The sequence below is a fragment of the Dermacentor silvarum genome, chromosome 8 (genome assembly GCF_013339745.2).
Source record: "Dermacentor silvarum isolate Dsil-2018 chromosome 8, BIME_Dsil_1.4, whole genome shotgun sequence".
NCBI classification, from domain to species: Eukaryota; Metazoa; Arthropoda; class Arachnida; order Ixodida; family Ixodidae; genus Dermacentor; species Dermacentor silvarum.
In genome coordinates, this window is record NC_051161.1 from 156,230,838 (window position 1) to 156,247,292 (window position 16,455).

A 16,455-nucleotide genomic window follows, 5' to 3' on the forward strand; every position below is an offset into this window, starting at 1 on the left:
AAGAGCAAGAACGGCGCTAGCGTCCAACCGAAACGAAGCGACGCAGTCGGCATCGCCATGGTCCTCAGTGGCAGTCATGCATGGCATGTCATTGACAGCAACGCCGAAGCGCTTCGTGCCTAATTATGCCCTTAAAGACTTTATTCTTGCATTTATCGCCGCGCGTAACACCGCATTGGTGGCATGCCACGTGCCTTCATAAGTGCGTAGTTGCCATCCATTATCGCATCGATAACCACCACAGTTTCGTCCGCAGCGGTTGCGGCAAGCAGTAGTTTCATTTTCACTTGGTGCGAGCGTCGGCTGCGTGCCATGGTTGCGTGGCTTCACAACTGCGTAGTCGCCAACCATGGTAGCATCGATAGTGACCGCGGTTTTGTCCGCACTTCTTGCAGCGAACAGTACTTTCGTTTTGACTTGGTGCGTGCATCGGCTGCCTGCCTTCTGAACCGCAAGGTCGCCGTCCATGATCGCGTCGACAGCGGCTGCGGTTTCGTCCGCAGCGGTTGCGGCAAACAGTAGTTTTGCTTTGACTCAGTGCAAAGCTGTCGAAGATTAAGAGCGCGGGCTACATCGCGATGGACAGACATTTGGTTGGCGAGCGGCTGACTGGCGAAAAAATAATCGGGATTGACGCGCGTGAGGCCTTCACCGCTGCTAGCGTGAATTTCAGCTTCCACACTGGTCTTGTGCTAAATATAAACAGAATTTGCTGATTCATTGAGTAAATAAAAGCGTGTTGACGTAGTTAAGCATTTGTTTACAGTGGAATCTCGATGATACGATCACGGCTAATACGAATTTCTGGATGATACGAATTTTTCTGAGGTCCCGGCCGAGCCCCATTACTTTGCAACGTGCTAGAGAACGGTTGTTACGAATCGATTTTCGACCCGCGTCAGTTGATACGAATAAACGCCGCCCCACCGATGGCCGCGAAAGAGAAGAGCGCGCAGTCACGCGAATTTTCCCTTTCTCTTTTGGTGCGGAGGCGCGGACGCGGTGCCGGACAGCGCGGAAGCCTTGACTAGGCGCGAGGAGTTTGAAGCGGTGCGCTTTTGTTGCTTTTGTGCTTTTCTTTTTGTCTTTTCGCTCGCCGCAGCAAGCGAAGGTTCGTGCGGTCTATCGTTTTAACGGAAACTGAGCGGCGTAAGCACAGCGCATACAAAGGTCAGAGCCGTGTGGAGATCGCTTTCAAGATACGGTGCGCGCGACAACACCGACAGCCGGCACAGGCGCAAAGTACAAGAACGTATTTGTTGGCAGAGTAGGAGCCCCGCCCCCACTCCCTACCTTCCCGCTTTGCTCCTTTCGCTGTGGGGAGATTGCGTCGCCAGTTACCCTTGTGCTCGGTTGCAATTGCAACATACGCATTTGGCGCCGCAGCACAGCGTCGCCCCCCCCCTCCCTCCCTCCCGTCCATGCCCCACGGCCTTTCGTGCAACGGAAGTCGCATTTGCTCTCCGCTGTGCGTTCGCTGTCCGTGAAGGCGTACGTCGTCCCCCGCGCGCTTTCACTCGCACATACGGCGCACGGTGACGACTTTATCGCCCTTGGACTCGTGCTCCACATCTCATGCTCCTCCTCCGCATCGCCCTCGTTGATCTCCTCTCCCATCGGTGGGCGCACCTCGTGCTCGCTACCGCCCTTGTCGGCGAGATTTTCCCGCGGAAGCTGCAATTTCGTCTCACGCGGCTGCACTATAAGCTGGTATGCGTATACATGGAGTCCTATGGGAGGGTAAACGGGAGTTGGAAAAGGCCGCGTTGTAGCCAGTTCTGCACTATAAACGGTTACGTTATAAGTGGTCTATACTGTAAATGCTTTTTACGTACGTGTGCCTGAGTGAGTTCACCTCTTGACTCTTTAATTTAGCTAGTTTTAATTGTGTTTCGATGATACGAATTTCGGCTAATACGAATTTTTTTCGTGACCCCGTGAGATTCGTATCATCGAGATTCCACTGTATTGTTTTACCTCGATTGTTTTACCTCGGTAATTACCCTCGATAATTCGACATTCAGTAAATTAGGACATTTTAATTTGGTTGATTCGGGGGGGGGGGGTTCCTTGGCGCTTCATGGAGCTTAGCAGGGTTTCCTGGAATGAACATGCTTGAGAACCCCTGCTGTAAAGAATACTGTGAATAACCGAGATATCCTTGAGCTGCATGGTGGACAATTGTAGATGCTCTTGTGGGTGGCTGCGCATTAATTTTGACCAGCTGGGATTTGCACATGACCATAAGTACACAAATGTTCTGCCTGTACATTTCACCACGCCGCAGTGGCTTTGTGACTGAGATTGCCTCATGCCGATGGTGGCGGAATACACAAAAGAGATCCTGTGGAACAGTTTGGGTGTATTTTAAGAGACCCCAGGCGGTCAGAATCAGTTCATAGCCCTCCACAAGGTCTCTCGTAGTCCGTATGTTGCTTTGGGTGTTAAGTTTAACCCCATCAACCAATTGCTTAGTCCTGTGCCAAAAAAGAAGAAAGGAAAGCATGATGTGTTGTTTATAGCAGCACTTGCTGTCCTAAATGTTTATGCTCTTCAAACAGGCAAAAAAAAACAAAAAAAAAATAGCATTAACAGCTGCAAGCACAATTTTTTAGACTTTGTTGAACTACCAAAACAATATTAACATTTAATGCATTTCCATGTTCTGTTCATTCTAGCGTATCAAAATGGGCATAATCTTTATGGGGGAGCCAGTTTAAAAGGCTACCAAAGCAGGACCTTGGTGCCATTGTTAATAGTGGCAGCGGTTCCCATGCTTGGCTTTTGCAACAATATTTTTTTACGGCTTGTTTCTATGGCTTCTGATCATCTTGATGCCATGGTTGCTTCCACTGTTAACTCTGGCACTGAAGGCAATTATAATTTTGCTTGAATTGGATTTAAGCATTGCACGAAAGTGGTATAGTGACTGTGCTCTTTTAGTTCACTAGTATAATTGCACTGTTTACAAGCTCGACATATACAGTAACTTTAATTGCAATCTGCATCCTGTTACTGTAAAGTTGCCTTTTGGTGCCCCCTTAGGATCAGCTTTATTATGATACTGCTTAGAAATTTATCATAGAACCAAGCCTTGCAGTAATGATGATATTAGGTTCCGAGAAATATGCTTGTACAGTCAAACCTCGATATAATGAAGTTGTATTTGCATCAAAAAACTTTGTTATACTGAGAATTTCGTTATATCGAGGTTTCATTAATTCAATAAAACTAAGATGGGTAAATAAAAATAGTTCGTTACATCGCGAGTTTCCTTATCGAGGTTCATTATATCGAGGTTCGACTATTTTAAATCTTTATGAATACTGTTAGTTCTGTACAACTGTTGCAAGTCTTGAAGTAACAGTTAACAACCTTCAGGCGGTTAGCCTATGGAACTGTAGTGGTTTTCTTAGGTAGCCAGATTTGTGGTGCAGTTTACATGAACAAATATACAGGTTAAGAGTTGAATGACACTGAAAATTGTAAGGAATACAATGTAAAGACTATGAAGTTTGTGCATCATTTTACAATGCAATGCATAAAACACGTCAAGTCTACAAACAATCAAAAAGTAACAAATTTGTGTGCTACAGTCTGCCCTTGTGTTGCGGTCCACAGCAGCCAACTTCAGTAAAAAAAAAAACCTATATCATAGCTGCACCATGCACATAATAGTCCTTGGGATTCAAATGTAAAGCACAAGTTAAAAAATTTTTGTTCTACACAATGTAACTGCTGCAGTTGAACACACTTATAACAATACCGGTTTTAACAATACAGTTAAACCTGCTTATAACGAACCTCCATATAGTGAATTCATGGATATAACGAAGTTTTTCTATTCCCTGCCGTTACTCCATAGAAGCACATGTATTTGAGACTTTCTCGCTTCCCCCGCCGTGCCTCAGCGCGGAAGCACGCTTCCGCCCCCCCCCCCCCCCCTTACTCCCTCGCGCTCGAGATATTGAGTCGGCTGACCCCTGCAAGCTTTCACTCGTACACACAGTGTACGGCGTGTGGCAACATCGTTGCCACATGCCACGTTTGGACTTTACACGGAACCTCAAAGGGACGGCCACGGTAACAGCACAAATGCGCTTCGCAATAAAATGTGGTTGTGCGCGGTTACTACGCCGACAGCCACAACGAATTCGCACCCCCTACTGGCAGCGTCTCCGTGTTACAGGGAACATATCTCGAAGGCCATGCTTTTGTGCGTGGCAATCGGCAACGGCTGTACGAGCAGGAAATGCGTCATGGTGGCCATGTTGAAAGTTCACTATCGCTGGCGACTGTCGTCCGGGCGTTGCAACTCGAGAATCGAACATCTGCGCACATGAGATTTTACTGATTTTGTGCCTGTGCGTGTAGAACAAGAAAAATAGTATGCACTAGCCGTTTGGTGGGAAATGAGCAACTATGGCGTAAGCGGTCAGCCAATACATGTAGTTCAATGGGGGCTGGGTGGGGGAATCTTCGAGACTACGTTTAAACCGCAGTTACGCATTAAGCGGGTATGTATTAACGAGGTTTGACTGTACTATCCTTACTTCGTATAGTAATCGATGCTTCGCCTTTCGGGCGAAACTGGGACTTTTTTGTTCATCGCAATTTTAGTGTATTGGGAGTAAATCTTACGCGATAGTACATACGGTAAGCGTTTCTTTATTGAATTTTCGTGCCAAACCCGCATATAACGAAATCCTCTTTATAACAAAGTTTTTCGGGAATTTGTCAATTTATTTATATCCAGGTTTAACTGTATATCGGACATAACAATGAGCAGCTTATACACAAACAATGTTTGTGCTATGTGTTCTATGGTGAAATAAAGCACTTACTAAAATGCTCCCATGCCGCATTATCGGATCTGTTATAACATATAGATCTGGCTACTGGGTGTGTGTGCTGAAAGGAAAAAGAATACAAAATCTTACGAAAACATAAACGCCAGCTGCTTCACCACACCTGTCATTGTGCTGCCCACCCCACACGACGTGCCTTCATTTCACTGCCTTGACAACTAAAAACATTCGATCTACTTCGCCACACCTGTTATTATGCTACGCATCCTGCATGGCATGCCTTTATTGCCCTGCCTCCAAAAAAAAAAAATTGCACTAGCTGTTTTGTCACACCTATCATTGTGCCACACACCCTGCATGGCACGCCTTCATCGCACTGCCTCGACTGCATTTCAGCGCGGGCGAAAAACAAAAACACCCTTGTACCGTGCATTAATTCAGTGCACTTAAAGACCCCAGGTGGTCGGAATTAATCCAGTGCCCCCCCCCCCCCCCCCCACTGTGACGTGCCTCATAATTAGATCATGGTTTTGGCACGCAAAGCCGCAGAACTTTAAATTTTATTGCTGCGCACCCCGCACGGCACTCCTTCATTGCACTGCCTCAACTACAACAAAAGACAATACACTAGCCACTTTGCCACACCCGTCATTGTGTTGCGCACACTGCACGACACCTCATCATCGCACTGCTACAACCAAAAAAAGATGCGAGTCGATTCGCCACTCCTATCATTGTGCCACGCACCTCGCACGGCCGCACTGCCTCGACCAAAAAAAGAATGCCAGCCACTTTTCCACACCTGTAATTGCTCTGCGTACCCTGCACAGCACGCCTTTATAGCACTGCCAAAAAAAGTGCCAGCCGCATTGCCGCACCCAACTTTGTGCCGCTAACCCCTCACGGCACGCCTTCACTGCATCACATCACTAACCTCGCGTACCCATCACCCGTCTTTCTTTCACCCTCTCGCCAATGTCGGATGGCTGGAAGGGAGACGGGCGAGGGGCAACAAACTGTCCCATGCAGGATGCATGGCACAAAGACGGGTGTGACAAAGTGGCTCGCATTTTTGTTCTTTTCCTGGGTTTCGCGTTCCCTGGATTTTCGGCGCACACACCCGGTAGCCAGATTTAATTGTTGTAGCTAATAATGCAGCACGAGAACATTGTAGTAAGCAGTTTATTTTACCATAGGATAGACACCAAAGTTCACAGCGTGGCAGGCTGCTCATGTTTACATCTGATTATTGTTAAAACCGGTAATGCTATGGAGTGAGTTTGACTGTACTTCTTTTTGTTTAACTAAAATGTTTGCAGGTTTGTCCCCTCTTCTTTTTTCGTGCTACCTTATTATAACGATTATAGGTTATAACAATGGGATTTTCTTGGCAGTTCAGTGCTGTTATAAGTGGGTTCCACACTATCCTTTTGGCCAGAAGAAAGTGAACTGAGCAAGTTGGTATACTAATCCTTGTTGAAAATTTACTGCAGTAACAGATACAGGTATAACAACATCAGATGCATGCGTTCATTCTTATTTTTTTATATTTCTGTGTTAGTGCACTAAATTTTTGAGATCGCTTTTAGTTATGGAATTCATAGTATCAGCCTGGCTTTTCAGAGTGAAGCGCTTTCATCAGCTTTACGTTGATGACAGGCTTATAATTTTCCAATTTGCTGTATTAGTCACTGTAATTTGGTTCCTCTTATAGGACTTTGTAGCCTGCCCCAATTAATTCATTGACATTAAACTCGTAAAGAACTACTTTCCAAGAGTGCAGTGCCAACACAGCATTGTCTCATTATGACGTTAGAGGCGGCTATAATATCAAGAGTGATCACCCTGCACAAGTGAAGTTACAGTGTGCGCACTTGAAGACAGAGGCGCCATGAAGTACACGCCAGTAGAAAGTTTGCATCACGTAAAAATTTAACTTTCAAACGTCTATTTGTGTTGCCTATTGCCTAGAAAATATGATAAATAAAGGGCTAGATATACACAGTTTTCCTGTTTTCCCTTAAGCATTGGAAATGCCTCAAATGTCTAAGGGCCTAGATAATTGGTCATGGTTCAGTGCAGATTTGAATTTGTTTAATGATAATGTGGAGTTAACCCTGCATTATAAGTTCAACATTCCAGTAGTTCACGAGAATCAGCTGCATTCGAACATGTTCATATATTTGAAAGAAAGGGTTTTGACATTAAGCCAATGTCATTAAGCCATTTATAAAAATTCTGAAACAAAATGTCACAGAAGAGCTCACAACAAAGCAAAAAGGTACATTGTACGTCGGTGTGTTATAGAGCAGTCTTAACATTGAAGAAAATGTTTCAGTAACTATAGAATGGTGGTTGATTTTAACTGAGGGAAAGCTAAGAAGCATATCAATTTAAATGCAAGTAAATCTGCATGCATAGTTTTCAGCATGTAATTATTCTGTCACGTCTGTTCCTAATACTTCTAAAAATTTCACGCCAGAATTGTGGCTTAGTGTGAGCACCCACTTCCTTTGTGCAGCCGTGAAGAGCGCCGCTGGATTGAGAAGCAGAACCGAGCAGCACGGCAGAAGCGCAAGCGGGAGGAGATGCAACGCATCCGCCAGCTTGTCGGTGCGTGCATTTATGCATTTTGATCTCCCATCCTGCTTTTATAGCTGCTCCACTTGGTTTTAATGCTCATTGTTATTGCATTTGATGTTGTAAATGGGATTAATGTAATAGCACTTAAGCTTTAATCAACAACTGACAACATTAACTCAAAGTTTCTGAAACAGACATGTGCATACTCTTCTCTCTTTTTGCTCAAGATCTTTCAGCAGTCTCTTGATCAAGGAATCTTGCCGCTTGATTGGAAAATTGGTAAGGTAGTTCCAATACATAAGTCTGGCAATAAACACTGCGCTCTTAACTATTGGCCCATCTCATTAACAAGCATTCCGTGTAAACTTATGGAACATATATTGTACTCACATATAGCTAAATTTTTAGAATCTAATTCATTTTTTGCATCAGCCCAACATGGTTTTAGGCGTACATTTTCCTGTGAAACTCAGTTACTTCTGTTCACTCATCATCTGCATACTATTCTTGACAAACACTCCAAGATAGACTGCATTTTTTTGGACTTTGCGAAGGCCTTTGAAAAAGTTAATCACGCCTTACTAATGTTAAAACTCTCCTCACTCAATCTCGACGGTAACATACTGTCTTGGCTCGAATGCTTTCTAACAAACCGCCTCCAGTACGTCACAATTAATGATCATAACTCACCTGAAATAAATGTAACATCGGGAGTACCACAGGGTTCAGTTTTAGGCCCACTTTTGTTTTTAATATACATTAATGATTTGCCTAACTGCGTTTCTTCTTCTGTGCATTTGTATGCCGACGACTGTGTACTTTACAGGGAAATATGCAACGATAACGATAAAAATATCTTGCAGACAGACTTAAATAACATCTTAAGTTGGTGCGATACCTGGCTCATGAATTTAAATCCTAACAAATGCAAACTAATGACTGTTTCTCGGCAGTACGATAGCTCCTCAACGTACAAACTAGGTGACATCGAACTCGACCATGTATCATCATACCGGTACTTGGGGGTTACTATTACCTACAACATAACATGGAATACAAACATTAATATGATCAGTAACAGTGCTAACCGCACATTGGGATACTTACGACGTAACTTTACTAAAGCCCCACCTGCCCTTAAAATGCTTCTATACAAAACTCTTGTGCGCTCGAAGTTAGAATACGCCGCTGCAATCTGGGACCCTCATCACGCAAATTTAATTAGGTCTCTAGAATTAATCCAGAATAACGCCGCACGTATCATTCTTTCTAATTACCATCGTACAGCAAGTATAACAGCATTGAAACAATCTCTATCACTGCCATTTCTGTCACTGCGTCGTAAGTACTTCCGTCTTTGCCTCTTTCATAAGGTCTTCCATCATTCATCACTACGTACCGAGCTTATTACGCCACCCACTTATCGCTCATCCCGGATTGACCATAAACACAAAGTTAAAGGCATTTTTTGCAAAACAAACACATTTTATTTTTCTTTCATACCGCACACATCAAACGATTGGAACCACCTATCTGACGACGTTGTTTCAATTTCTGATCATTCTCTTTTTTCCCGTTCTTTATCTGCGCACCTACAATGTGATAGCACTGCTTAATCATCTCATGCATCTCTCCTCCCCACTTCTTTCTTTGTCTTTTTTTTATGTGTCGTGATGCCTGCAATTTAGTTTGCTTCATGTTTTCTTTTCTCCCTTTCCCAAATTTCTCTTACGTTCAAATTTTGCTAATAGTATTGTATAACATGATGTGTTTATTTCTGTTCTGTTTCAGTTGAGTTATATTTGTTTTAGTTGTATTTCATTTCACGTTTACAATTTGTCGCTAATACTGTATAATGCTGCATGTTTCATTCTGTTCTTTTCTTTATTTGTTACCCACTCCCCTCTGCAAAGCTTCGGCGATTGAGGGTATCGAAAATAAATAAAAGGGGGCTTAATTATATTTTGTTTCCCATTGATGTCGTAAATGTTTTAATGTAATAGCATTTAGGGTTCATTCAAGGAAGCTTAGAATTCTGGGTTATGATCAGGGTCTTGTGTTCTTAGGTTAATCTGGAAAACAATTGCATGTAAAAAAAATTTACCATTTGGAGTTATCGTAAAGAGTGCAAATGTTGGGGCCCTCAGTTGCGTTCAGTCTCATCGTGCTGTGGCCACATTCTGGAAAAAAGTATGAGAAGCAGAAGGCATTCACCGTGACAGCAAATTGCTTGCACAGCATATTCATCAAGCTGAGGTTCCCAGTGAAAAACTCAAAAAGATGCTCTTAGTAATTAAGGAACTAGAAGCTAAATCTACTCTTTTACATCGTGTGTGCTATGTTCTAACGCGCTAGCATTAAGGGCCCTGTGTCGCAGAAAATCCGGCGTCAGCTTGCAGCGTCGGCATGTGATGTCGGCATCCGTGGCGGAGAAAAATCATCCTCAACCACCCCGACCGTGCAGGCCCTCCACGTGGTGCAAGGTTTTAGTGGACAAAAATTTTATTTCTCACAGTGAAATCCATCAGAAAAATCGCACTGCCTCGCACTGCATCGCACTTACTGAATGGTAAAGTACGACTTTACCATTCGGCATCGGATTTGGCGTCGAATTGTCATTCGGCATTGGATTGTAATTTGAATGTACGAGAAAACATAATTATGTTATGAGGAAACTCAAACACAAACCCCTTTTCCAGCATTTCTACCAGACCTACAGCGGTATGCTTGGGTAGTTTACTTGCAAAAGTCATATCCAGATGGCGCTCGCATCCACGGCAGGTCAAATCGGGACTTTGCCTGCCTAATGTGTTTTGGACACACGCGCTCGTCGGTGCAATAGCAAACGAATAATAAAATAATAAAAAAGGTGCTAAGGCCTTCACATTTTAATATAAGACCACTTATATTGCCCCTGGAAAATTGTCTTTGCAGCAATGCATTTCTGTTTAAAAGTGAAGCCGACTTTAAGGGGATTTGTGTAAGCTTGGTCTTTTAAGCTGGCTTTCCCACGTTCTTTGTTGCAGTGAAATGCTTCCACTGGAAGAAAAATGCGATGGTAACGGGGCCCAATAATGCTATCGCCGTTCCACTCTTAAAGGCGAAGCTTAAGCGTCCTCCAATTTTTTTGCTGCGTGGATGTGCTGCTAAGTCGATGAAATGGTGCATCTTCAACAACACTTACATGGAAGTTGACTACATGCTTGAAGTTATAGACTATAGAGAATCATTGTGAAGTCATTGTTTATAGTTTTCGAGACTTTTACTATAACATGCTAGAGAAGCGTAGCCATGCCGTGCAGGGAAGCATCCTTCACGACTTGCATTGCACCCACGAGTCATTCTATTACAGTGCCTAAATTGTGTATCCAAACATGAAGGAGCAATTGCCAGTCACATTCGATACACAGGAGCAGTTGTTTCCCGACGTTTAACCATAGGAGCATGACACCACCATGCTGGCAAGGAAGTTCTAAGAATATAAGGTGTCATGACATTGAACAAATTGTTGAGACCCTAGTTTTCTAGAAGATGCATGCCCCAGGCTGGTCAATCCTTTCACGTACTGTGCTGGACCTACTGGCTTTTTCTGTACCAGTGCAAATCTTGATAGGATGTTTTCAACGTTTCAATCCATAAATTGGAAACAGCACACTGCAGTGACCTATTGAACATTGGTGAGTACGTATGTGTAATCTATAATTTAAAAAAAAAATTTCGGTATACTGCATTTAATTTTTTTTCTTGTCATTGAAGTCACTTTTGGAGTATAGGTAAATAATGTCCATAATAATAATAGACTAGAAAAAATTCGTCAGCCCTTCCACTCCGTGAAGATGGTTAACCAGCGAAGCTGAAACGTGCGGCCCCGGTGTTTATCAGTGGGTTAATCCCGAGAGTTCATTAAACTATTTCTCAATTATGAGGTTACACAAACGTTCGGCTGCGACGGAGAGAACGTCACTGAAATTATGCCCGCAGTCCGCCATTGTCGCCTGCATTCGATGTCTCGAGCTTGCTCAGCAGTGGGGTTAGCAGCATTCGCTCGCCATTGCCACTTGTGATTCTTTGAAATTAAATTGCTTCAAAATTAAATCTGTCCATTAGGTAAGACAATGAATAGCTCATACCCCCCTTAAGCAATGGCTCATATCCACGTAAACGTGGCCTTCACATTACGACGACAGAAGAGAAGTGAAATTCTATGCTGGAATGATGAGCGGCAACGCAGCCAGCTGTGGAAGAAGACGACGATGACGACTAACGCGGGAGCAGTGGCACGAGCACAAGCGCAACCGGAGGGATGCCAACGAGCCAGCTGCGGAAGAAGACGACGCTCGAGCCAATGCTGATGATGATAGTTTTATGTAGACAGGTGATTTTGCCTAGACATATAAAGCTTCGCTTTAAAAATTAATATAGAGAAGGTGTATTTTCAAGACAAGGTGCATAATGCTGCAGCAATGGTAGGCTAGTGCGTGCACAGCAGATAGCCACACTGTCGTCATCGTTGTCGTCATCCAAGCACCGACCACCGAATTGTCAGCATGTCACAAATGACAACCACCTGTGACAATATTAATAATAACACAGGGGTGAATAGCACTAAAAAGATTTTAAAAACTCGGAATTTCATTGTCATAAATGATGACATGACAGTGCTGCATCATCCTCTTTACTCACTGGGCTGCTCCAGTCAAGTCGTGAATTCATCACCCTTGCAAGAAGGTGGTCATGTCCTAAGTCTCTGCTGCAACAGAGACGGCATGAAGCAGCGTGGACACATTGGGCTGCCGAAACACCGGAGCAGTGTGCATAGGTGTTTTACTCAAATCTGCGCTTGTGATTTTACTCTTCTCTGGATCACACCTGGCCAGTGGGGCAGCACTCGCTTGCTATTGCGTTTGTCGCAGCCCTAACAGTCGGAGTTGTGACCCGCGGTTCGTCACGTGTCACGACCATGGGGGGTTTAGACCAGCGGGTACAGGGTACAGCCTTTCAAACTGAAGCTATTATTCCCGCCTCAGTTACACAACTGTCGCAACAGGCAAAAAATAAGCCGCACTGGTGGAACGTACCATGCAGCTGGGGGGAAAACTGCAAATGGGGGGCACACATGGCGATAGACTGGGAACCTCTAATGGCTCCATGCTCTTCACTTTGGCTTTTTTTTTTCGCTCTGATGTTTTTTTGCATGCATTGCTTTCGGAGAAGCAGGCAGTGCGCTAAAAACACAAAACGAGGATGCTCAGCCTTGGTAGGCCTTATGTGAGGATGGATAGTGGTCTTTTGTAATGAATTGGCTTATATGTAGCCCCATCTATGCTACATCTACAGATGTGCTTCTGGCTGGCTTTGTTTTGTACAAAATAATGCAGTGATACAAGAAACGGTACCTGAATATCCTCAGTTCAACAAATATATACCTTCAAGCACATAACTATTATAGGCACCATTTTCAAAATCAGTAGACTCTCATATAGATCATAAGGGTTTCTCAAAGATTTGCCGCTGTGCGACCCGCCTCGGTCATGTGTACGCTCGCACCACCCTCTCTTTGTCGTCGTTCCAAGCGCTTGCATGCCTAGTTTCCTTCCGCTCTCCCGGCGTGACAGTCCCGTTGCATGTCTAGTTTCCTCCGGCTCCCCAAGGTGGCTGTACTCTTCCATGCAAATGTATGCTGCCAATCAAGACCGCCAATCAAAATAAAAGTGTGTGTGCGTGTGTCTTTCTTCGGGATGACTGCCGTCACTGCTCAAGAGAAATTAAATTTCCTCTTACCTTTGGTTCTGTGTCACCTCTATGTTGAGTGCTAAACTGCTTCGCTGGTAATCCACCTTCACAGCAGTGGGATGGCGCGTGATTTTTTAAAGCTAAGCTTTCTATGCCTTTTTTTAAAACGAAGTGGCACCTAGTATCACCTGGGAAGTGCTTATTTCTACTGTGGAGTTTGAAAAGTCTTTAATGATTGAGCTCTTGCTTTGTGGTTCCTCCGAGAACCACTTTTTTTCTTCATGCCATGGTGGCTAGCGTCCGTGGTGTCCAGGAGTCTTTGTACTCAGCCTTGTTGACTACCTCATACTCACAGCTTCACTGCCCACACGTGCTTACAGTTTCTGGGTATGGGATTTGCTTGAACTGATTTTTAAAGTGAAGCTTTCTTTTCCTCTTCCTTCGACTTTTCCACTGTTGCTGCTGTCTTGCATGCCACGTTGGGGGGGTGGTTCAGAGTGTGCATGTACATAGATTAAGCATGGCAGAGAGGAATAGAGAAGCAAAAAACTCGTTTGGACCTTTCCATCACAACGCCCGAGTACAATGCCCTCTAGAGCTTCTTGGGCGTCACCACATTATAGCCTCTTGACAGCTGTAATTATCCGTGACCTCCCGCAAGAGCATTGCAGAAACTGCAGCGCTTACCCTTTTACTAACATTGAAGTCCAGAGTAGAGGTAGATAGAATGGTAGAGAGGTGGCAGGCAGAGAATGGGTAGAACTGGCGCAGTCGCAAAAGGAGTGAATAACAGCCTTGTCACTCTTCACGCACAGTTTCCATGCAGGGGTGGAAGGGCAGGACAGGGAAAAGGCAATGTGAGACATTATAATGATCAGATTTACTCTGATCAGATTATGAGCCTCATAATCTGATGGTGGTTTCGGCACGTACAGCCCCATAATTCTGCCAGCACTCTGCCACGATGTGATGTGCCATGTGAGGCATTGACAACGCTCAACCCCCTCAGAAGTTATGAAGTATGGCACACAACAATGCCTCAAGTAAACATGTCTTCCTGTGTGTTCTGTGCAGACAAACAGCAGTGTGGTCACGCAAGGTAACATTTAACATCAGCTAAGCGCTCACGTATTGGAATAAATGTTTAAATAAAATTTTAGGCTCGCAAAAGTAGAGGTTTTTAATAACAAAACTTTGAACAAAAAAACATTCCGCCATTTGTGCTCATCAGAAGTGATGCATGATTATGAAAACATGGCTCCTTGACATGATCGTTGAAACTGGCCATTGCCTATGGCTTCCCATGGTGCACTGAAAAGTCTCGGAGCTGATTTGATGGAACCTACGTAATAGCCACCAACCACAATGTGTGCGCGTCGTCTTCTTAGGTGCTACTTAAAGGCTGCTGGTAACAAAATAAGACGATTACCTGCCCTGCAGCTTTGCCAAGATTGATTCTCAGTGACTTTTATTTAATAAATCATGTACGTTGTTACTTTAAAAAAAAAAGTTGGTTGCTTTAATGTCACCTAACGAAAGACTTGTTGCTGGCTTTGTAAGAAAAAACTTCACTTTTCTTTTTGAAGTCACACTGAAGAATTTTCATGTTTGGTAAAATAATTTGAACCTGTCGGGCTGCATTAAAAAAATTTCCTAAGTAACTTGTTGAAAATTCACTGGCTTATGTGATAGGATCTGTTTTGTGTTTTGCAGACACGGCATATGCCTGTGACCCCCGAGTGCAGCGCTTCAAAGAGGAAGAGCGTGAGCGCAAGCTGGCACAGAAGCGAGCCCGACAGGAAGCTGTCAGGGCACGACAGGAACTTGAAGAAAAGGTACACCTGCGGCACTGTAGGCTTCTGCTTTTCTCATAATTGGATTTTGAATCAGACAGTGATGTGTGGGCTTACCCCAACAACACTTATTCAGTGATTCCATATATTACATCTGCCCCCCACATACGCAGCGGATGCTCGACGTCTGCTGCGGCTGAGTCCAGGGAGAAAGGCCACGAGAGAAAAGGGGCTTAGAGGTGCCAGGATACGAAATACGGACAGGCCAGTTCCACAGGCCACTTATTCACAAGGAATGACGGCGCACATTTATTTAAATAATGTGTCATATGGCAAACCATGCGAATAAGAAAAATAGATGGCATTGTGGCCTCAGTATGACAGGAGAACAAGGAAAAATATAACACATGCACACTTCAAATCCACTGGTTCACTCCAGCTGAGTGCGCAAACTCCCTCAAGGAGAAAGGAGTGTCTCTTTTGTATTACTGGCTACTGTTGAGTCTTGTAAAGACACGATGCAAGGGTCAGTGTGACAGGCTGTTTTGTCTTGCAGGCCAGTGCAGTTCCATCAGAAATATATGGTTGGGCTGGCGTCAGCAGTGCAAAACACTTTCGGTGTCATTGGTGCTTCGTCGAGCAACATTTTGAAGTTTGGGACGTGCCATTGGCTTATTAGTCTTGGCAATGTAGTTTGGAGCTTGCCACTGGTTGATTAGTTTTGGCAATGTAGGTGATCGCTGCTTTTCATTTAAGCAAGCCAAACCAGGGGTTTACTGGCGCTAGATATGCCATTAGCCATGATATACTGTATAGTGTGATGTCTGCACAAATATTAGGTCTAGCAAGCTGGTGGTGAACTTGAAAGAATTGTGATAGAAAGTTTTTTGTACAGGTGCATTGGTCACCATACATTACTTTATGCCTGCAAGCCTATTTTGTTTCCTGTTCACCATGGGAACATGTCAAGCCTTGTTTAGACCTTGGGTTCTCATACTTTCTGGCCTCAGTGAACCTCACCATCTTCCACAGAATGCTGAGGAACCAGCATTCTCCAGTCCCCTCCTGCACGTGGCCTCCTGATGAATGTTGCCGTGAATTAGTCACATGACTGCACATGTTCTATTCTGTTGAATAATGACTAAAAACTGCACAAATTATGTTATTGAACAAGGTATGATTGTGTATGGCTTGCTGATCTTTATACGTAATCGCAAGTTGCTTTAGAGTCAAATATGGGCTTGGGATTGCAGCCAATAACTCATTCAGATCACAATTCTCTTAAATCAGTGTTTTTGTTTTGTAGTAGTGAAAATTGCCCTATATACTCCCATAACACACTTATTGCCCACAAGAAGCCAGAAACAAACTGTTTGGATAAGATTTTACCAGAAATTTCTTAATTGCAAAAGCAAAGCTCTTAGGCTAAACTTGCATGGCCATAGGAACTAGATGAGAATAACCAAAGCAGCACTGTTGCAGGGACACTGTGAAGCTTACAATTTTTGTAATTTTCCGTCTTACCTGTAGCCCCAAAT

General features: G+C 44.0%; 2 protein-coding genes and 1 long non-coding RNA gene across 3 annotated transcripts in view; 2 read left to right on the forward strand and 1 right to left on the reverse strand.

Annotated features, from left to right (window-relative positions):
• The window catches only part of LOC125947444 (uncharacterized), a 313,859-nt gene that overhangs the window by 73,055 nt on the left and 224,349 nt on the right, over positions 1–16,455 (forward strand). The window lies entirely within an intron of this gene.
• The window catches only part of LOC125947445 (uncharacterized), a 313,443-nt gene that overhangs the window by 73,028 nt on the left and 223,960 nt on the right, over positions 1–16,455 (reverse strand). The gene's annotated exons all lie outside the window — the stretch shown is intronic.
• The window catches only part of LOC119461787 (dnaJ homolog subfamily C member 2-like), a 111,975-nt gene that overhangs the window by 44,101 nt on the left and 51,419 nt on the right, over positions 1–16,455 (forward strand). Inside the window, exons 8-9 of the mRNA XM_037723164.2 lie at positions 7,330–7,421; positions 14,838–14,959. Coding sequence (XP_037579092.1) covers positions 7,330–7,421; positions 14,838–14,959 — 214 coding nt within the window. The remainder of the gene's footprint in view (positions 1–7,329; positions 7,422–14,837; positions 14,960–16,455) is intronic.